Source organism: Rhinolophus hipposideros, assembly GCF_964194185.1.
Source record: "Rhinolophus hipposideros genome assembly, chromosome: 16".
Classification (NCBI taxonomy): domain Eukaryota; kingdom Metazoa; phylum Chordata; class Mammalia; order Chiroptera; family Rhinolophidae; genus Rhinolophus; species Rhinolophus hipposideros.
The window spans coordinates 47,066,314-47,087,847 of NC_138062.1; the positions used below are offsets into that span (position 1 = coordinate 47,066,314).

The 21,534-nt window shown below is 58.2% G+C and overlaps 1 protein-coding gene across 4 annotated transcripts in view; it reads left to right on the plus strand.

Annotated features, from left to right (window-relative positions):
* RFX1 (regulatory factor X1) overlaps window positions 1-21,443 on the plus strand; it is a 30,301-nt gene extending 8,858 nt beyond the window's left edge. Inside the window, exons 3-22 of one of the 4 annotated variants that reach the window (XM_081076623.1) lie at window positions 5,265-5,374; window positions 5,585-5,668; window positions 6,309-6,416; window positions 7,450-7,560; window positions 8,615-8,710; window positions 9,085-9,471; window positions 10,223-10,317; window positions 13,072-13,441; window positions 15,405-15,586; window positions 16,567-16,686; window positions 16,776-16,891; window positions 17,109-17,227; window positions 17,314-17,423; window positions 17,792-17,943; window positions 18,027-18,124; window positions 19,113-19,262; window positions 19,356-19,564; window positions 19,967-20,120; window positions 20,199-20,244; window positions 20,369-21,443. In XM_081076623.1, coding sequence (XP_080932749.1) covers window positions 5,265-5,374; window positions 5,585-5,668; window positions 6,309-6,416; window positions 7,450-7,560; window positions 8,615-8,710; window positions 9,085-9,471; window positions 10,223-10,317; window positions 13,072-13,441; window positions 15,405-15,586; window positions 16,567-16,686; window positions 16,776-16,891; window positions 17,109-17,227; window positions 17,314-17,423; window positions 17,792-17,943; window positions 18,027-18,124; window positions 19,113-19,262; window positions 19,356-19,564; window positions 19,967-20,120; window positions 20,199-20,244; window positions 20,369-20,538 — 2,987 coding nt within the window. In that variant the 3' untranslated portion in view covers window positions 20,539-21,443. The remainder of the gene's footprint in view (window positions 1-5,264; window positions 5,375-5,584; window positions 5,669-6,308; window positions 6,417-7,449; window positions 7,561-8,614; window positions 8,711-9,084; window positions 9,472-10,222; window positions 10,318-13,071; window positions 13,442-15,404; window positions 15,587-16,566; window positions 16,687-16,775; window positions 16,892-17,108; window positions 17,228-17,313; window positions 17,424-17,791; window positions 17,944-18,026; window positions 18,125-19,112; window positions 19,263-19,355; window positions 19,565-19,966; window positions 20,121-20,198; window positions 20,245-20,368) is intronic. The other 3 variants (XM_081076625.1, XM_081076624.1, XM_081076626.1) reach the window with 3 other exon arrangements.
* The last annotated feature ends 91 nt before the right edge of the window (window positions 21,444-21,534 follow it).

Here is a 21,534-nt window from a genome sequence, read left to right on the forward strand (position 1 = left end):
GGGTTCCCAGCACTGCCCAGTGGTCCTGCTGCATTTCCTCCCCAGTGTGCCCCTCACTCTCCGAGTAACCCACTTCCCCTCTTACCTCCATCACCTCTCTTTCCATCTGTGCTCTTGACTCCTGACCTTGCTGCCAGCCTCACTGGGGACAAGGCGCCATCACGTGATGAGAAGGACCTCACCCCCCCTAGCCAGCCTCCCAGCCCCTGGTGTCCACCTGTGTCCACCAGCTCTGCGTGTCCCAGGTCACCCCCTGCCGTCCTGGCCTTGTCGCTTGATCCCTGCCGTAAATGCTTTGCCACCTGCTCACAAAGATGAAACCGTTCCATTTTAACCAGGACCCAGAAGGTCCTGCACCCACTCTAGCTACCACCAGTGTCTTCTCTTCCCTTTAAGTCCGAATTCCTCAAAGGATTCATCCTGCCTTCCTCACCCCAAGTTCTCTTCTCAGCTACCTATACCTTTTCTCCCATGTCCCAGATGGAGTCACCGTCCTCTCAGAGACGCCCTCCTGTCCTAGTCTCCACCCACATCCCTACCACCCCTTCTCCGCCCCCTTTGATGCTTCCTGCTCTTCTCCTGGCCTCACCAGCAGTGCCCTCGTCAGGCCTTCCGCCTCCTCTCTACTCCAGTGACTCACCTTTCATGGTGGCCGTGTCCAGTGTCTCTGCTTTCGATGCCACCTCTATACTGACAATACCCACAGTAAAGTCTGTGCCCTGAGCTGCGGCCCTGGACCCCAGGATCCTGTGTCCAGCCTCCTGTGACCATCCCCTTGGTCAAACAGGTCTCTCAAGCCACCATGGCCAAATGGACCTCTGAACTTCTCCCAATTCAAATCCTGTTGACAACCGTCGATTAGGTCCTGTCACTTTCCAGCTCAACCCAGATGATTCTGAGGCAGGTGTCCCTGAGTCACTCTGAGAAACCCTGGTCTGGGCTTTCTGGGCGCTAGGAGATCTTGCCCCCTGTGTCCCCTCCCACAGGAAAGGGCTTTAAAAGCTCCACACTTGCTGTACGCCTGCTATTGGACACCCAGCCTTCCAACTCTGGCCTGCGAGGCCTGTGGGCTGCCTGGCCCTACCTGGTCCCACTGCCCCCCGCACCCCGGCTCCAGCTCCACTGGCCTTCCTGCGGCTCTGCCAACCCCCAGGCTCAGTCCAGCCTCTAGGCTTTTGCAGTGTCCTCTGCCTAGAGTGCGCCCATCCTAGACTTTGTGGAGGCTCATCCCTTATGTTCTTCTAGTCTCTGCTCAGATGCCACTTCCCCGATGCCCAGACCTCCTCACCCCCACTCTCACTCCATCTCCTTACTTTGCTTTAATTTTCTTCTTAACATTCATCACCACCTGATTGTCCACCTCCATATCCGTGAGGGTAGCGTTCTGTCCCCTGAGTCTTTGTGGAATGACTAGTGACCATCCACCTGAGTGCTGGTCTGACCCAGTGCAGCCCTCACAACCCGTCAGCCTCTGGGTGGCCAAGAGCACGTGGGAAGCCTTGCTTGGCTCTGCCTGGAGGGCTTTGCTCAGCCTCTAGGACACTGATTGGCCCTGGATCTCCTGGCTGCCGGCTTTCGCTGCCTTCTGGTTCAGGATCCCTAGAGCAAGGGTCTGGAATGGGCACACAGCTCTAGGCCCCAGAACTCCTCAAGTTCCGGGAGGAGGCCCCTCTCCTCTCTTCCCCTCAGCTCCCCCAGGGAGGCCCCATGCTTAGAGGTCAAGCCTAGGAGAGGTCTTTGGGTCAGAGACCTGGGCAGGACTCTCACTAGCTGTGGGGCCCAGGGAGGTGGCTTTCATCCCCCACTCCCCACCCCTAGTCTTCCCACCATGCTACGAGGCACTCTGGGCTATTGAGATGACTCTCGGAATCCCTTCTTTGGTTGGGCAGCGGCTTAATCATCTTTCACAGTGATCCTGTCCTGGGGGATTTCATTTTCCTGCTTCTCCTGGCTCTGGTGGCAGTGAGCCTGTCCCTGGAAGGGTGACTAGACGATGATTCCTTGATCTGTTCCGAGGAAGGGGAGGTTGGCTGATGCCCTGTTGCTGCTCTGTTGACCCCTCCCCCATCCCTTGCAGTGATTTCCCAGGGTTCCTCCATGACCCTATCTCAGGCTATTGTCCCTTTGCGTCTAAGGGTAGCCATTGGGCCATGTGAGCCAGTCCCGGGGTAGGAGGGGTTGGGGGGGTGTAAGTGACACCAGTGAAGGCTGCAGCAACGCGCCTGGGGCTCCTCCAGGGCCAGAAGCAATCTGAGCTGACCAGGGACCCAGGGAGTGGAAGCGAGGGAACGGGGAGGGGCCAGGACCCAGAACTGGAGTCCAGGCTGGCAGCCAGCTGGGAGTGGCAACAGAAGGCACGTCATCCAGCTCGGTTCTTGCAGGCTCTGCCCTAAGGTGCCTTTGGATGTGATGGAAAGGCAGTTCAAGTTTCCCTGCTCAAAAACAATCCTCTAGCTCCAGGAATCCCATATTCAGAGGCCACCAGACTTTTCACCGGAAACTTGAGGCAGAAGGAGGGTGCTGTGGACCCTGGCAGCGTCCCCAGGACAGTGAAAGCAAGCCTGCCCCCCAGGGATGGGGCTGGGCTTCAGGTGGGCCTGCGTCCAGCCTCTTCCCTGCTTCTCTCTGGGAGCCACTGGGAGTGCAAAGGACATGTGCCCAGGAAAGTGACGTGAAAGGTGTGGGGGGCTAGGGTTTCCCCACAGATGGGGAAACCAAGGTCAGGGCAGACAAGGGACCCAGGACCCGGGGGGAAGCAGGGACCCAGAGCCCCCCTAAGAGCCCCTGACTGAGATCATCCCTGGGAGCAAAGGACCAGGAGGTAGAAGGCCAGACTGCCCCATCTGTTGTCTCTGGGGAACAGGCCTCCCTCAGCCTCCACAAGTAGCTTGTGGCGTTTGAGGCATGAGTAGGTCTTGAAGGGGAAGTATGGGGCGCAGGGAGGAAGAGAGGCTCATTAGATTGAGGGACAGGAAATCAGCTGCCACTTCCTGACTAGAGACTTGAGACGGTGGGGCCCTCCCTGATCTCATGCACATGCCCAGAATGGAGATGGCAGACAGACAGATGCAGGCACTCTCAGACTCCATGTCTACCCCCCCCCACACACACAGCTCGGGCAAGACACAGACGGGGCTCACAGGAAGCCCTTTGTCCAAGGAGTAGACTCTGGAATCTCACCTGCTCATCCTCATGTGCGGCCTGGCCTGCCCTCCTGACCTGGCAAACATGGGGGTCCCCGCCTTGGGGGCCACCCCAGAGGCAGGAGACAGGCAAGACTGCTTCCCAGGCTTTCCCGTGCTAGGCAGGTGTCTGATCTCAGCAGGTCCCCAGGCCTCCAACTGCTGAGGATCCCTCTCAAGAATCAGCCTTGGTGTTTTCATCAGAGCCCTCAGGGCCTCAGGACATGTCTGGGGCCAGCCCCCCTACTCCCTGCCCATCCTGCATCAGGCCAAACTTCCCACGGGCCTCCTTGGTTGGGCACCATCCCTTGGGCTGGGTCTGGCTCCCTGTGCTCCACAGACACCCAGGTGTGCCGGGTTCCTCACGTGACTCAGGGTTTTCTCAGGTTTCTTCCAGGAGGCCGGCTCAGTGAGGGCCTCCTCCCTCACGGCTCACGGAAGCCTAAGTGGATGCAAGGGAAGATTCTAGCAAAACAAGAGTCCCTGCCTCCTGGAGCTGGCTGCAGAGGCAGCTGGCCCAGCAGGCATGGTGTTGTTCTAATGCCTGCCCCATATGTGGTCCACGGGAGGCTTCCCTTGGAGGCTGAGCCCACCCTGGGATGTTCTGGACCTTGTGGTGTCCCAATAGGCCCCGTATCCATGTCTGAGTGTGTATCAGAGCCTGTCCTCTACCCACATACCTGAATCTGCACACCACTGCCCTTGGGGCCTTAGCCCAGGCATACCCTGCGACTCTGGGTTCCATGCATGGTGTGAGGTTCATGTGGGCACAGACGTTGGCCTGTGTCTTGGCCTGCCTGTTCCCAACCGAGTGACCTTGGGCAAGTCACTTCCTTTCTTCTTGTCTCTGCTGTCTTATCTGAAATCAGGGTGGCAGGCAGTTAAAGTTTTATCCATCTCCAAGCGCCCAAGAAGACCCTACCGCAGCTCCTGGGGCCTGGAAGCACTATAGTTAATCCTAGCCCTCCTCGTCCCCCCCCCATTCTTGCCAGGAGCCCCAGAAAGTGGGGCTGGAACCCAGACTCCTTGTGGCAACATGTTGGAGACAGGGCAGGCACACGTGTGCCTCCAACCCCACCCCAGCCTCTGGGACTGCTGGGAGCACACCAGGCCACCTGAGTGGGTGGGATGGACATGGTCCTGGCTGGGGTGAGGGTCTCCCGGCCAGCGTCTCTCAGGGACACGACCTCCTGCACCCCCACGGCCCAGCTCCTGTTTGTTTATCACTCAGTGAGATGTGCATGAAACTCAACCTTCACCCGCCAGATAGCATCTCTGGGTACCAGCCTCCCTCCTGACCCCATATTACAGCCCCAGCCCCTGGAAGGCCCCATTCAGGCTGCTCCTGCTGGGAGGGGAATGTTTATTCCCAGAGGGCAGCTGGGAGCTCTGCATCCACCCTGGGGGATTAGCTCCTCAAGGTTGTGGGTATAAAGCCGCCCTCGCACCCTGCAGTTCCCGAAGAGGTGGGCCAGAAGCGCCACACAGGCTCCCCTGGATGCTGGGGGGTGGGGGCCAGGTGAGGTGGGCACCATGTTCTATGATTGCCTCTTCTCAGCTGCCCTTCGGCGTGAGTATCCATCTACCCCACCCCACTGAGGACAGAGGGGCTAGGACAGTGGAGAGGGTGGCGCTGCTTAGCCACCAGCCAGCAAGGCCTTCTGAGGCCACTCCTCTGACCAGCTTCTATTCCTGGGAAGCCAGGGGTCATCTTGGGGAAGATCGCCCCAGTGTCTTGGTCCTGGGCTGCTGGGACCCCAGGGTAGGGGCCAGTCACTGCCTGTCCACAAGTGCTGTCTGTTGGAAAAAGAGCATCCAGCACTCTGAGCCTTCACTGCGTCATGGCTCCCCAATCACCCCTTTTGGTCTGGCTTTGGGATGAGAAGGGTGGGGGTGGGGGTGGGGCTGCTTCTGGATGTTAAGGGTCCTCCTGGCCCTCACCCCACCCCGATGGGCAGTGGCAGGCCTGGCCCCCTCAGGGGTTGGGTTGGCTTCAGGCTTCATCATCCCCTCCTGATGGGCTCAGGCTCAGGGTGGGGGTGGGGGCAGAGGAAGGGTTGACCCCGTGACCCCTTCTCCCAGAAGGTGCCATGCGGGCCAGTGAGACTGTGTCGGAGGCCAGTCCGGGCTCCACAGCCAGCCAGACCGGAGTCCCCACTCAGGTGGTTCAGCAGGTGCAAGGCACCCAGCAGGTAGGACACACCCCTTCCCCAGGGCAGTGGGTAGGGCATATGAGGGGGCAGTGAGGGCTGTGGCTGTGGGTACCTGGCCTCCCCTCCTCACCCCACTGCCAGAGCCATCTGCTCACCTGTCCTTATTGAGCTGTTCACTTCAGCTGCCCTCTACCCAGGCCTTCTGGGGGAAGCCAGCCCGGCTCAGAGCCTTCTTCCTTGCCCCCACAGCGACTGCTGGTCCAGACGAGCGTGCAGGCAAAACCGGGCCATGTGTCACCCCTCCAGCTCACCAACATTCCCGTGCCCCAGCAGGTAAGGCCATACCTGGCCTCGGCCCTCACAGCCATCCTAGGGGGCAGAACCAACCCCCTATAGCCTTCAGGGGGTCTGCCCTCACCAGCTGCGGGACACAGGCCCCATCCAGGGGCTGCCCCACCCACTGCCTCCAGCAGGTGAGACTGTGTGGGCCCATCGGGGAAGGAGGAGACTTAACAGAATTAAGGATTGGCAGTAAGGAAGGTGGCTTGCAGGTCCAGTCTGGTGTCCCTAAGCAGAGAACCCCAGGCTGATTAGGCGCTGAGAGCCCAGAGCCGACACAGGGACTGCGAGTACTCCATCCCCCAGGAGGTTGCGGGTGGGGTGCCAGGCTCAGCACAGATCAGGACTAAGTCCCATCAGATTCAAGGGTGAGGCTCCCTGGACACAAACCCTGGCTCTGCTGTTTATGGACTCCAGGACCTCAGGCAAGCTTGTTGGCTGCCTGAGCCTCGCTGTCACCTTCTGTTAAGCGGGGGTAACACAGTACTGCATTGGGGCTTCTGAGGCGAATCCGTGAGCTTATAGGGTGCAACACTAGGCTGTCTCCTGGCCCAGCACAGATGCTCGTTAATGCTCATTAACCCCATACCACCTGTCATCAGTGAACTGTGGTCCTTCTCCCTTCTGACTCCAGGCTCTCCCTACGCAGCGGCTAGTGGTGCAGAGCACAGCCCCAGGTGGCAAGGGCAGCCAGGTCTCCCTGACCGTGCATGGCACCCAGCAGGTGCACTCACCCCCTGAGGTAGGTGGTGGCCCTGTCAGCCCCCTCCATGCTCCTCTCTCCCCAGGTTGGCCATGTACTCCCATGGTATACTTGGGGCTCCCTGCCACAGCCCCAAGCCCACTTGATCTTCCAGAATCCTCCAGCCCTCTCCACTCTCAGCCTTGACGCCCTTATTGATCCCGGACAGGGTGGCTTAGCTGCCTGATTCCTGACTGCTGTTTCTGGGAGGAGGAGCAGCTCCCCTCCACCCCCCACCTGACCCCTCTGTGTTGAGATGGGTCTTACAGCTAAAGCTCAGGTGTGTCTCCCAGGACACAAAGTGGATCCTTCTTCCCTCTGCAGGGTGGGTGGAGGTTCCTCCACAGGGTGGAATCTAGGGACCCCCCCCAAACATCTTCAAGAGTGTTGGGGGCAGGGAGGCCATGGGTGGCTGGAAGCATGGAAGTTGGCATTAGGAACTTGGGGTGAGATCCCCCAGCTCAGTCATTTACTCCTGAGGGACTGTGGGCAGGCGCTTGGAGCCTTCTGCACCTAGAGTTTTCTATGCATAAAATAGCTAATAATACCAGCATATCCCCCCAGAGCTGATAGGGGCTCTGTAGCCATCCTGCCTGGGGACAATGCCTAGTGACACTACTCATAGTTGTGTGGCTGTGGGCATGTCCGTTGCTGTCTGTGCCTCAGCACATCTGGAAATTAGGGAACCCCTTACCTACCTTTTCTCACCTCAGGGCTACAGCCCCTCCACTTATGGAGATAGTAGGTAGCCCCTGAACTAACACTGGAGTCTGGCCATCCTCACTGCGGAAGATGGGTTCCTCATTAGCAGCTCTGGGCTGAACCCCTAGTCTTGCCCGGGGTTGACCAGGGCTTGTGGCCAGGACTAGGCATTTGGGTGCACGAGATGTAGCTGGTTACTAGCTTAGGTGGTTGGTACCTGCCCCCATGGGTTGCTGCCTTCCCCAACAGCTCTTGGGGACAGCCCTCCTCCTGAGAAGGATTTTGTCAGGTTCTAGGTACCTCAGACAACACTCCCTGTCTTTCCTTGTAGCGGTCGCCGGTGCAGGCCAACAGCAGCTCCAACAAGACAGCTGGGGCCCCCACAGTGCCGCAGCAGCTGCAGGTCCACGGCGTACAGCAGAGTGTCCCCGTTACCCAAGAGGTGCCAAGCCAAGGCGGGCAGCAGCTGGGGTGAAGGGTCCTGGCCAGGCAGCCTCTGCAGCCTGCTAGGCTGTCCATGGGAGCTACAGTGGGGAAGGCCTGTAAGAGCGGGCAGATGGGGATCTTGTCACCTGGGCCTTTGGCAAGCACTTCTGCGTCTCTCCAGACCCAGTGTCCTCCTCTAAATATGGCTTCTGCCCTGGGGCCTGGGGGCAGGGTGGCTGAGGCTGCTGTGAGGATGAAATGTGGTCCTGTGGGAGGTTCCACGGAACAGCTTCAAGAAACAGCCTTGGCCCTTTGGGCCCATTTGCCTGGAGGAAGCCCAAGGCCAAGTCCTGACTCACCCCTAAGGGGCTCAGGGAGAGGCCCCAGCCTTCTGGAGGAGGCAGCACTCTGAGCCACCAGCCATGGCAGCCAGAGCAGGTTAAGAGGCGAGAGTTGTCTGCCCTCTGGTTGTTACCACTGAAGTTGGGGGGTTCCCAACCCTTCAGAAAACCGGATGAAAGCCATAGATCCTCTTCCTGGAGGAAAGCAGATACCGCATCCTGAAGAATTCGCAGACAGTCTCCTGCCTGGTACCACTGCCCCTCTAAACCTCTAGACCTGGGTTGGAGTCTATATTCCACCACTCAGTACTGCGCCCCCATCTTCTGTCCCTCACTGTGTCCTGGGGGTGATACCCAAATCCCCACCATAGCATTGAAGTGAGGACAGTTGGAACTGTGGACATGGGGGTGCGGGATAAGCCTATAGGGAGTAGGGGTAGAGAGCAGGGTCCCCCTCAGTCAGTCCCCAATTCAACTCTCAGTTCTTCCTCTTCCCCTCAGCTTTGCTTTGCTGAGCTTGGGTTCCACACCAGTAACTGGGCGCCCAGAGTTAACCTGGTGATGAACCTGGAAAGCGCCTGGTGCAGGGCCTGCAGCAAAAAGCTGGAGGTGGCCTCTCTTATCAGGCTACTCCCAGGCTTACATGAATGCATGTGGATAGGGGGTGGGTGCTTAGGGACGTATTTGCTGCCACGATTACCATGGTCTGACTCCCTTTTCCCTTCCCAGAGGTCTGTGGTCCAGGCCACTCCACCGGCACCCAAAGCCAGCCCTGTGCAGCAGCTCACGGTGCAGGGGCTCCAGCCAGTCCACGTGGCTCAAGAGGTGTGTGTCTCCCCTACCTACCTCTGGGCCCACCTACCTCTGGGCAAATTGGGACTGAGTCCAGGCTGGGTTGGGGAGGGAAGCAGGCCCCTCAGGCCACAGGGAGGGAATGAAGCCACCCCCGGGGGTCCTCAAGGGCCCAGCCCTGCAGCGGGCTCCACCTTTGGCTGTGGGCCTCCCCTTCTCCAGCACCTGGCAGTTCAGGGCCCACGTTTTGCTAAGAGAGATCTGGAGTCTCCTCTCCCGGAGACACGGGGCGGGGATCTTCTGGTCGGGTTGCTGTGTGAGCCCAGCAGCCTGGTGGGCGGCGGAGGCCTGGAGCCCCGCCCGTGGCCGCCCCCGGTGACCCCCCAGTGTCTCTGTTTGTCCTCCAGAGCTCAGGCAGTCAGTTTCCCGCTAGGAAGGCAGAGCAGCAAGAGCCCCGGCCCACGCCGCCGCCGGAGCCGCCGCCTCCCCGGCCGCCCACGCCCGGGCCCAGGCCAGGCGCGCTGGCCCCGGAGCTGCCGCCGCTCCCGTCCGCATGCAGGGGCGAGGCCCCGCAGCTAGGCAGCCCCGAGCCGCAGCCGCCCCATTACGAACCCGGCACGGAGCAGTGGGTGGAGCTGGTGGGCGTGCTGCCCCCGCACCTGCTCCTGCCACAGCAGAAAGTGGTCCTCGAGCCACTGCCCGGGCTCCCGGCCCGAGCCAGCCCCGACCAGAGGGTCAGGATCCAGAGAGTTCCCCAGGTGCTAGTGTTCGGCACGGCCGCCACGGCCCTCAAAGTAGGTGGCGGATACACGGGCGGGGGGCAAGGGGCGGGCGGGGGCGGGATTCGCTGGCCCCGGCCCGCGCCCGGCCCCACAGGCCCTGGAAACCCTCCGCCTGGCCCATCTGGGGACCCGTCTCTGACCCCCCCACACCCCACAAGTGGGTTCCAGGTCCCAGGGTCCGCCCCTACAGACCTGGGTGGGGGTGGGGATGGGGAATGTAGGCCCCGCCCCTAACCCCCTGTGGTAGTTCCAGGTTCTGTCCCATAAACTGAGCTCCATCCCAGACCCCTGGCTCCGCCCCTAAATCCTGTGCAGGGTTACCAGGCCCAGCTCCTGCAGACGGGTTCTGCCCCTGATGCAGACTCCACTCGAATCCCTGTCTAGTTCCAGGCTCCGGCTTCAGTGACAGCCTTGTCCCAGTGTTTGGCTCTGCCGCTGGGGTCCAACTTTCACACCCACAGTAGGACCCTCCCTGGGGACTCTCTTCCCGCCTCACTGGCTGGAATTCCACACCCTGCCCCCAGCCCAAACAGTCCTGGCTTCTGACATAGTTCTGCTTGATTCCCAGCCCTGGCCAAGGCCACGGGCCCTGGGCCTCTGACCCCGGGCCCAGTTCACGGTGTGTTCAGAGAGCCCAGAAGTGCAGCCTTCCAGCCCAGAGCCAGCTGTCTTGGCGAGGCTGGGTGTCCGCCAGCCCTTTAGACGCAGAGACGGAGGAGCTGGCCCACCTCTGACCCTCTGCGTGCCCTTCCTCCCACGCTAGGTGCAGCAGCTCCAGCAGGTGCCTGTCCCACATGTGTACTCCAGCCAAGTGCAGTATGTGGAGGGCGGGGATGCCAGCTACACGGCCAGCGCCATGTGAGTAGGGCTGGGGGAAACGGCTGGGGAGGGCATGGGAGGAGGGTCACAGGTCTGCTTAGGAGCCCTTAGGACTAGAGGCCCCATCCCAGCGGACCAGGTGACAGGTGGTAGGTGCTCCCCAAAGGCAGCCAGCCAGGCAGAGGTGAAGCAGGGAGGACCTTGTAGGTTGGGAAGGAGATCCCAGCGAAGCCTAGGACTTTGGAGTTAGACAGGCCTGGATTTTAGCGAAAATTTAATTAATTCATTAAAAATTTTGTAAGTTAAAAATTTCTAAGTAACAGGGAATGTTAAACAGTGAAAAGGAAATGGCCTTCACTTCTGACTCTCCACCCTGCCCCAGAGGGGACAGAAACTACCCCCTTTCTTTGTTCAGAAATAGACAGTGCGTTCTGCCCCTTATTTCTTCCCCCGATTGTGTTCATCGACACTCGTCGCCTATTTGTGCGTGTGTGAGTCCTGCTCACCCTGTTTGTCTGCTGCGTAATATCCACCATGCAGACGCAGCATGAATGATGGAGCTGGACTTTACCTGGGTGACACATAGGCGACTTCCACTCCGGGGACTGTGCATGGCACCGCATTAACACATGTCACATCAGGCATATGCCATGCCCCAGGCCTGCCCTAGCCCCAGCTCTGGCTCCTCCACATGCCACCTTCCCTCCCCTAGCCCCCATAGTAATAATTCTAGGACTGTAGTTATTGTTGTTTCCGTTTTTAGAAGTTTCATTTGGTTTTCTTTGCATTTGTCTGATTTTTCTTTTTTCTTACATCCCTGTCACTTGTCCCTGTGGCTGTGATACTGGAGCAGATTAGCTCATGGACCGTGCTCAACTCAGCCTCTGGGTCATGATGGTGGGGGATGTGGCTCTGGCACCTGAGTCATGGCCCATGGCGTCCAGCTACCTCACAATTCTGTCGATTTATTTCCAGTGCTGCCAGTCTGTTAGCCATGCATTTAACCCGAGCTGGCAGGGACCACAGAGAGCATTGCAGAGGAGACTGGTCCCGGAGGACTTCTGAGCTGTTAGCATCAGAGCTGAGCCATGAGCCCAGGCTTTGGGGTCCCGGGGTGGCTCCCTCTGTCTCTCCTGGTAGTATCTGTCCCTTGCTTCTGTTTGAATTTCTCCCTCCGTGGTTATAGTATGTGTGATCCCATGTGGTCCATCATTACCATCAGGTTTTTCTGCTATGTGACGTTCTTGGGGCACTCCATATTCTGTCTTTGCCTCGCAGTGGATTGTTACTGGATTCCTAGCCCTTGGCTGGCTTTGATCCCTGCCCTGGCCAAAGCCCCAGCCCCTTCGCCTCCCTCCCTGGCCCTGTCCAGGCCACCTCCAGAGACACACACATTCGTTCATTCAGTGAGTCATTCAGTAAATAGCTGCTGGAACAACATGTTTTTGAGCAAGTGTTATGTGTGGGGAAGTGGACTAGGCTGCCACTGGAGGGGGTGGGTACTTGCTGGTGCCAGCTCAGGTCATACGTTATCTGTCACGTGTGGCAGATGTGGATTGGGGTACAGTGATCAGATCTGCATGCAGGTGTCTGAGGGCAGGGCCATTCACCTCAAGTGACCACACTTCTCACCACTATCCCCACCACCACTCCCTCTCCTTGCTGCCCCAAAGGCCTGCAAGGCTTCCTCCCCTGCTTCCTTTTCCTTCAGATGATAGCTCCAGTAGCACCTTCTGAGCCAGGCTGACCTGGACCAGCCTTGCTACCTTTCTGGATTTGTAAAATTAATGTTATTTTTAATTACTAATATGTTGAGAGGCCTCAAAAATCAAAACTATGTCCAATGATGTCTAGTAAGGCAGCAAGAGAGGTGCCTCCACCCTTCTCACCCCCGCGACAGCAGACAGATGTTAGACATAGATGTGAAATTCGACTTAGGCTCCCCTCTCTTCCCAACACACTATCTGCACCCTTCCCTCCTCTTCTGTTCACCTAATGGAATGTTCTGAAACTTGTTCTTTGACAAGACCATGAGACCTTCCTTTTCCTCCCTCCTCTTCTCACTCCTGTGTAGAATTCCATCATCTTTTACTTAATAGCCCCCTAAAGATGGACCCCCAGTCATTTTTACTCTCTTGCTACAATTTGCAGCTTTGAGCTGGTGTCACCTGAGGCAGGTCCTGGGATAGCTAGAGAACTCTCCAGGGCGGGATAGGTTGCTGGAGGCAAAGGAAATGCATCTGTACCTGATAGCCATCCTGGATCGGCCCCCTCAGAGTGGCCATGGCATTTAGAAGTAGAGCTCCTCTTTGTCTAGCAACCCCCTTCCCACCCTGTTTCCCTCCAGGGCATGTACCACGTTCCACTGTGCCCTCCATTTACCTTTGCTCTTGGCTTCTCGTCCAGCTCCCCCCACTAGAACATTAACTTCTGAGGTGGGGCCTTTTGTGTTTTACCCATGTTGGGCCTGCAGTACCTAGAACAGTGCCCAGCATACAGTAAGCACTCGATTTTTTTTTTTTTTTTTGATTGCTTGAAGTGTGTGGCCTGTTTCAAGTCACCTAATCTTTCTGTCTCAGCTCCCTCACATATGAGGTAGGGACTCTCATGTCAAACTGCTTTGAGGATTCAATGAAAAATTGCCCCTCAAGCACTGGGGGTGGTACCTGGTCCAATATACGGGGCTATGGCTTCCTGCTCCCATTCTGGGCGCACTCCCTACAGGACCCCCTCCGTCATGCCCCTCGTTACCCAGCTCCTGCCCCTGACTCCCTCCCTCTGCTTCTTTCTCAGCCGCTCCAGCACCTACTCCTATCCTGAGACACCGCTGTACACGCAGACCGCGGGCACCAGCTACTACGAGGCGGCGGGCACGGCTGCCCAGGTCAGCACGCCTGCCACCTCCCAGGCAGTGGCTAGCAGCGGCTCTGTGTCCATGTACGTGTCTGGCAGCCAGGTTGTCGCCAGCCCCACCAGCAGTGGGGGAGGGGCCAGCAACAGCAGCAGCGGCGGCAGTGGTGGCAGTGGCAATGGCGGTGGGGGCGGTGGTGGTGGCAGCAGCGGCAGCGGCAGTGGAGCAGGCACCTACGTGATCCAAGGTGGCTACATGCTGGGCAGTGCCAACCAGTCTTACTCCCACACCACCCGTGCCTCACCAGCCACGGTAAGTACCAACCCTGGCCCCAGAGGAGGCAGGGGGTGGGGGGCCCTGGACAGAGGTGGGGGGCGGTGGGCAGTGGTTGCAGTCTACTTTCAGCAGGAGCCTAGGTAGCCTGGCACCAGAGTGCTCGAATGAAGATGGCCTGGGATCGACTCCTCACTGTGTGGCCTCAGATAAGTTATTCAGTCTCTCTGGGCCTCAGCTAATATGCATGAAGCTCTTAGAGTGGTACTCCAAGAAATGTCACCTACTATGATTATAATTGATGATAGCAGAGAGAGAGTGAGGGGAGGCACCACTGTTGGGGAAACTGCCCTGAGCAAGGTTCTTGGTTCATCTGGAAGGCAGTGAGTTCCGCCCCTCTGCCTAGAGGTCACTGGGAACAGTCCCCCAGGGCAGTCCTGGATCCCACCCTCACCTGGGCCCCTCACCAGCTCTGTGACTGTGGGTGGGGCAGGGCCTGGTAGTCCCAGGGTAATCCCGGTCCTCTCAGAGCTTGGGGTCTGGAGTGATGGCTTCCCCACATTTTTAACTACTTCCCTCTCTCGTGATGACCCATGGTGGACCACATAACCAAGGCGGACGCTTTTCAGAGGGCAGGACCTCCCTTATGAACCCAGGCAGCAAGGCTTCTAGCCTAGTTTTTTTTTTAATGCTGCTGTGACCCACCTAACTGATTTCATGACCCACTAATGAGTCCTCACCCGCAGTTTGCAAACATACTTCACTAGAACAGTGCTGTCCAATAGAATGTTCTTGGGTGATAGATATGTTCTCCCTGTGATGTTCCATACGGAGGCCTCTGGCCATATGTGGCTATCAAGCACTTGAAATGTGGGGGTCACTTAGGAACTGAGTTGAGTTGCTTTTTTAAAACTATTTTGATATAACTGTAGATTTACAGGAAGCTGCAAAAATAGTAGAGAGAGAGATCCCTGTGGGCCCTTTCCGCAGGTTACCCGGCTAGTTACATTTGCTGTAACTGTCGTACAGTATCCAACCAGGCAGCGAGCACTGTTGTAGTGTGGGGGGCTGCTTCTGACCAGTCAAGATGCAGAACCATTCCAGTACACAAAGGTGTCCTTCCCGCTAGCCCCTTAGAGTTACCCTACCTTCTCCCTCCCACATCCCAACCCCCTGCAACCACAAATCTGTTCCCCATTTTTATAATACAGTTATTTCAAGAATGTTCTATGAATGGAGTCATACTCCCTGTGACCTTTTGACAATGGCTTTTGTACTCAGCGTAAATTAATTTAAATTTGTATTTCAATAGCTGTATGTGGCCGGCAGCGACTCTATTGGACAGTGCAGTTCTAGAGAGTTCCATGGGATTTAGCTCCCATGGGTCATTGTGATATGATATGCCCGACAGCGTGGTTGTCAGGATCACAATTGGAAACAGGTAGAGAGAGCACTTAGCAATGAGTACAGCAGCCTCCCCTTATCTGCAGGGGATACTTCCCCCTGCAGACCCCCAGGGGATGCCTGAAACTGCAGATGGTGCCGAACCATACAGACTGTGTTGTTTCCTGTACATACATATCTGTGATAACGTTTAATTTATATACTAGGCACAGTAAGAGAGTGACAACATCATAAAATAAAAAATTATAACATACTGTAGTAAATGGTATATGAATGGTCTTTCACTCCAAATACCTGGTTGTACTGCATTCACCCTTGTGATGATGAGATGACGCAGTGGCTCGGTGATGCGATGAAGTGAGGCGCATGACGTACACTGTGACACAGTGTCTGCCTTGGGTGATTCCGGATCCTTGAGCCCCGACAATGTTGATGATTGGATGTCAGGAGCAGACAGTGTGGATGGTTGGGGAAATCTGGTATCTTTGCGACCTCGGGTAACAGAAGGCAGAAAGCAAAACCGCAGATAAGGCGGGACAGCTGCACTCGAGAAACTATTGTGATTCTTAGCCCTTTTCCATCTCCGCTCCCGCCCCAGGTCCAGTGGCTCCTGGACAACTACGAGACGGCCGAGGGGGTGAGCCTGCCGCGGAGCACCCTCTATTGCCACTACCTGCTACACTGCCAGGAGCAGAAGCTGGAGCCCGTCAACGCCGCCTCCTTTGGCAAACTCATCCGCTCAGTCTTCATGGGCTTGCGCACCCGCCGTCTGGGCACCAGGTGGGGCTACCCACCCCCAACAGATGCAAGGCCCACCCCACCCCAAGTTATCCAGATTCTCAGGCCCTCGCTCACTCCCCTCCAGCCCTACTGGACTCTTCACAACTTCCCACCTCAGGGCCTTTTAAGCATTCAGCACTGTACCTTCTGCCTTGTGTGATTTTCCCCACCTCCTTACTCAAATGGCCCCTGGCCTGCTTAACTAAAACTGCCTCTTTGACGCTCTCCACCCTGCCCTTTTCCACCTCCCGCTTACTTTTTCTCCTCAGCACTTCCTGTCATCCAACGTGCCTCTAATGTTACCTCATTCCCTTGTTTCTCATCTGCCTTCCCATGCTGAAAGGTACATACCTTGCAAATACAGAGGCTGCACGTAGTTAGTGCTTAACCAAGGCCCTTGAGTCAGTGAATTCATGCAGGAAGGAACAGGGAGCCATCCTACAAACCCACCCTTCCCTGCCTCTCCTTTGCAATCCCTACACCTCCCTGAGCGTCTCGTTCCAGTTCCTAGTTTAGGAATCACCTTGAGCAAAATACCACATCTCTCTGTGCCCCATTTCCTCATCTGTCCATCAAGGATGGTGGGAGGACCCTTCGAAGGGTAGAGATGAGGAGCATGTGGAATCATGTGCTCAGAGCTCAGCACAGCGCCTGGCACGTTCTTATGACTAGCAGTCAACAACTGTTTGCTGCAAGCCTTCCCCGTGCCAGGATTGGGGGTTGACCTTGGCATGGTGCAGGCGTGCCGCAAAGATGCTGGCCCTGTTGTCACAGAGCTCAGTTGGCATGTGGGGGCCTCTCCTGGCACCCATAGCCCCTGTGTTTTCCCAGCACAGCACCCCGTGCTCTGTGGAATGTGGGTTTCCCCCCAGAGGGCTCTGTTTGGCCCCTAAGTAGCAAGGAGGCGGGTGTGATGTGACGCTCCCAATGAATGACCAGTGGCGCCCTAGCCCAGCCCTCACCCTCTGCCTCCCTCCCAGGGGCAACTCCAAGTACCACTACTATGGCCTACGCATCAAGGCCAGCTCTCCCCTGCTGCGGCTGATGGAGGACCAGCAGCACATGGCCATGCGGGGCCAGCCCTTCTCACAAAAGCAGAGGTAAGAGGGCTGGACCCTGCGCTGGCAGGTGGGGAAGGGCATGCCGGCCGACCCCCACCGAATCTCCCCACCCGCCCCTTCTCCCCCAGGCTCAAGCCCATCCAGAAGATGGAGGGCATGACCAACGGTGTGGCCGTGGGGCCGCAACAGGCCACCGGACTGTCAGACATCAGCGCCCAGGTCCAGCAGTACCAGCAGTTCCTGGGTGAGAGCCCCCTGGCCTATGGGCTGGGGCCCGGGGCAGGGTCTGTTTTCCCCAGATGGTTCACTTGCCCTCCCTGAGCCTTTTCATCCCCTGCTACACACGGGGGACGCTTGCTTAGTAGGAAATTGGTGACAACTTAGTAGGATCCTAGGGTGAAACTCTAAGGGGATAGCCAGATGGGGACGTAGGGCCTTATGGTGTCCCCTCCTGTCCCCAGATGCCTCAAGGAGCCTCCCTGACTTCTCAGAGCTTGACCTCCAGGGCAAAGTGCTGCCTGAGGGTATTGAGCCCGGGGACATCAAGGCTTTCCAGGTCCTGTACCGGGAACACTGTGAGGTAGGGCAGCTGGGCAAGCGGGCAAGGGAGGAGAAGGGCCATACTACCTACCGCCCAGCTTCCCTGAGCATCTGCCTCCCCAATAGGCCATCGTTGATGTCATGGTGAACCTGCAGTTCACACTGGTGGAGACGCTATGGAAAACGTTCTGGAGGTACAACCTCAGCCAGCCCAGTGAGGCGCCACCACTGGCCGTGTGAGTCCCTGGAGGGGCGGAAGGGGGGCACGTTGAGTCAGCACATAGGGCTGGGGTGGCCGGACCTTGGGCATCATGCAGGACTAGGGGGCACCTGCCTGGCCCCTGCAGTTGGTGGGGTGCACATGGCTTTCGGACCCATACTCCGGAGTGTGCATGTGTATGGGTCTGATGCTGCGTGCATGGGATGGTGTGCTGTACCGAGTCGTTTTCTCCGCACGGTGGGGAGGGTGGGTGCCTGTGCCCCAGTATTGCAGAGTATAAGACCCCACCAACATGGGGGCACTGGTGCCTAGGTCAGCCTGACCTCAAGGGTCGGTGGGAGGCTGGGAGCCCCTGCCTGATCCCTGGGTGGGGGGTGCCCACAGGCACGATGAGGCTGAGAAGCGCCTGCCCAAGGCCAGCCTGGTGCTGCTGTCCAAATTTGAGCCTGTGCTGCAGTGGACCAAGCACTGTGACAACGTGCTGTACCAGGGCCTGGTGGAGATCCTTATCCCCGACGTGCTGCGGCCCATCCCCAGTGAGTGCACTGCCGCTGCCCCCTCAACCCCGTGTCCCGCCCCCCAACCCTCAGTCCTTCTCAGCCCCCACTGCCACCCACAGGTGCCTTGACCCAAGCAATCCGGAACTTTGCCAAGAGCCTGGAGAGCTGGCTTACCCATGCCATGGTGAACATCCCAGAGGAGATGCTGAGGGTGAAGGTGAGGGTGTGAGGGGCCAGCCTGGGCTCAGCTCGGCTCCTCCCTCTGGGCTGTGGGGCTGATGGCTGCAGGCCTCAGTACCTCTGCTCAATAGAGGCAGTAAGATTTGTCCCAATGCCTGTCTCCTGGGAGTGAGCTTTGGGCGTTTTCTTGACAAACCAGCCTCCTCAGTTGCCCACTTCCGAAACACAATCCCTTTGTAGTTTTTTTGTACACAATACAGCATATTAAAAAAATAAAAACCAACTGCAAATTTGAAGTAGTTCTCTTCAGACAACCTCCAGAGAAAGTGCTTTAGGTGTTCAGAAATGGATAAAATCTCAAAAAAACTAGCAATGCTTATAAGGAATCAATAGCTCTTCATCAGTGCTGCACATTCACTAACTACTTTAATGTGAGGAATTAGAAGGGATGTGCTTACTTCGGGGGGGAAAAAGAAAAAAGAGGGTTTTTGTAGTCCTTAAAATACTAATATGACAGCTAAACAGAACTAAATGTCTGAAGAATCACCCCTGAGTGTGCTGGACACGAGTATAAGTTGTATTCAGGGGGGAAGCCCTTCAGAACTGACAAGACTTATATATTCATTTATTTAATATGTATTTATTGAGCACCTACTGTGTGCCCAGCATGGATCTGAGGGCTGGCAGCACAGCAATGACCAAGATGAACAAAACCCCACCCTCGTGCAGGTGACATTAACGGGAATAATAATGGAAACAAAATGGAACAAATATTTATTGAAGCAGTGCCCTTTCTGGGCAGTGCCCACCCGAGATTTTCTGTTGTGTCCTTTCATAAAAATAATAATAATGCTACTTAGACATGTTTGAAAATCCAGACCCCTTGATCTTCCAACAGAAGCAACGTGGTACACCCTTCTTCCTTTTTAGAAGAAAGAAATGGGCTCAAAGAGGTTGTAGTGGGTGGGGCAGGGGACAGCCGGTGTGGATTCCGCGGAAGCCACAAGACCCCCCCCTCCCCGCAGGTGGCAGCCGCCGGCGCCTTCGCGCAGACGCTGCGGCGCTACACGTCGCTCAATCACTTGGCGCAGGCTGCGCGCGCTGTGCTGCAGAACACGGCACAAATCAACCAGATGCTGAGTGACCTCAACCGCGTGGACTTCGCCAACGTTCAGGTGAGCGCGGGGGTGGGGTGGGGCAGGTGAGTGCAGGTCAGGGCGGGCCCTGGGCGGCTGCTGAGCCAAGGGGTTGCGCCCGCTGTGCCCCAGGAGCAGGCCTCGTGGGTGTGCCGCTGCGAGGACCGCGTGGTGCAGCGGCTGGAGCAGGACTTCAAGGTGACGCTGCAGCAGCAGAACTCACTGGAGCAGTGGGCAGCCTGGCTGGACGGCGTCGTGAGCCAGGTGCTCAAGCCCTACCAGGGCAGCGCCGGCTTCCCCAAAGCCGCCAAGCTCTTCCTCCTCAAGTGGTCCTTCTACAGGTGCGCACCGGCTGGGTGGGATCCGACCAGGAAGGGGCGGGGCTGCAGGCCCCTCCTCGCGGGGCGGGACGCAGAGAAGGTTCTGGTCAGAGACCAGAGAAGGCGCCGCCTCCTCGGAGAGGGTGGGACGGGAGAAGGCCCGGCCTCCCTGGAGAGGCGGGACCCAGAGGAGGCCCCGCCTCTATGGGGGGGCTCTGATGCCCTTTTATGAAGGCAGAGGTCCTATTGGCGGTGGGTGGGGTGAGGGTCCTCCGCTCTCACCGGTGCACGCCCCAGGGAAGCCAGTTCCGGGCCGGGGGTGTTAGGGGAAAGTAGCTAGGCTTGCCGGATCCTGGGGGTATTAAAGGTGGGGCGCGGGGGCGGTGTCAGGCCTAAAGGACTTCTCTCTACCACGGTCCCCAGCTCCATGGTGATAAGGGACCTGACCCTGCGCAGCGCGGCCAGTTTCGGCTCCTTCCACCTCATCCGGCTGCTCTACGATGAGTACATGTACTACCTGATCGAGCACCGCGTGGCCCAGGCCAAGGGCGAGACCCCCATCGCTGTTATGGGCGAGGTGCGCGCAGCGGGGCGCTGAGGGTGCGGGCGGGGCGCCCCTTGGCGAGACCCTCACCCCTTCTTTCCCCATCTTCAGTTCGCCAACCTGACCACCTCGCTGAACCCCCTGGACCCAGACAAAGGTAGGCGAGGCGTGTCCCTGTCCAGGGTCTGAGTCCGGGAGGCGGCGGGCCAGGGTGGGGGCGCTGGCAGGGGGCTGGTGGTACCATGCCCCGCTCTGAGCCGGGCCTGGTCCGTGTGCCTCAGACGAGGAGGAGGAAGAAGAGGAGGAGAGCGAGGACGAGCTGCCGCAGGACATCTCGCTGGCTGCTGGCAGCGAGTCGCCTGCTCTTGGCCCCGAAGCCCTGGAGCCGCCGGCCAAGCTGGCGCGGACGGACGCGCGCGGCCTCTTCGTACAGGCGCTGCCCTCCAGCTAAGCCAGCGACCTGCCCCTTCCCGCCAGCCCCCCCCCGTGCCCCCCCCCGCCCCCGTCCACGCCAGGGTCCTTCACAGCTTCTGTGGCTTCGCTGTCCGCCCTCCAGACTCGGCCAGGTCCAGGAGGGGCCCTCTGAGACAGAGAATGCAAGGGGGGGGTCCCTGCCCCTAATGGGGCCGGCACAATCACAGGGCCGGGCGAAGCCGCAGCTGCAAACTCTGACACAAAAGACGTGCCTTAAGGAACCCGCCGCTGTGCCCAGGTGCCCCTTGGGGCAGCCAGCCGGCCCCTTGGCCCCGAAGGCCGCAGCCTCTCCCTCCCCCAACCCGCCGTCCCGCCACCCCTAGGGGGCAGGCAGGCAGGCCCCCCTCCCTGCGGAACTGTTAACTTATTCAGCTCGCTGGCTTTGCACAGCCTGTCCTGGGCCCAGCCCTGAGCCCCGGGTGGGCCCAGGTGGGCATCACCTAGGGGTCCCCCACTGTCAGCAGTAGCCCTGGGACCCTTCCCCCAACAACCCCACCGCCCCCCCCCTGGTATAAGTGCAATTAAAGTTGTGGGTGTCGCATCTTCTCCAGAGCTAGGCCCTCCCTTGCCCCGCAGCCCTAGAGGGGGTACTTCCTGGAGCTGCTTGGCTTTGAAGGGAGGGTGGCAGGGGGCACTGCCTCCAGCTTCCAAAGAGCAGCGGGCTGGGCCGGGTGCTGGAGCCCACAGGGGCCTCCTGCCGGCAGTGGGTCTCCAATCACTCAGATCCAAGACCCCTGAGCCCCCCTCCCGCCACTGGTTTGTAATGGAACCTCCGTGCTTCTCTGTGCTGTGCGCCCCCCACCCCCATGACTATTGTGTGATTCGTGAGCGCCGCCTGAGCGGAGTCGGTAACTTGTTGGGTTTTTTTCCAACCATCATGGCCTTATCTGTTCTGGTTTTCTCAGTGTTTCAACCTGTGAGATAGATGTTTATGGCAAAAAGGAAAAAAAAGAAAAAAAACCTGACCTATTGT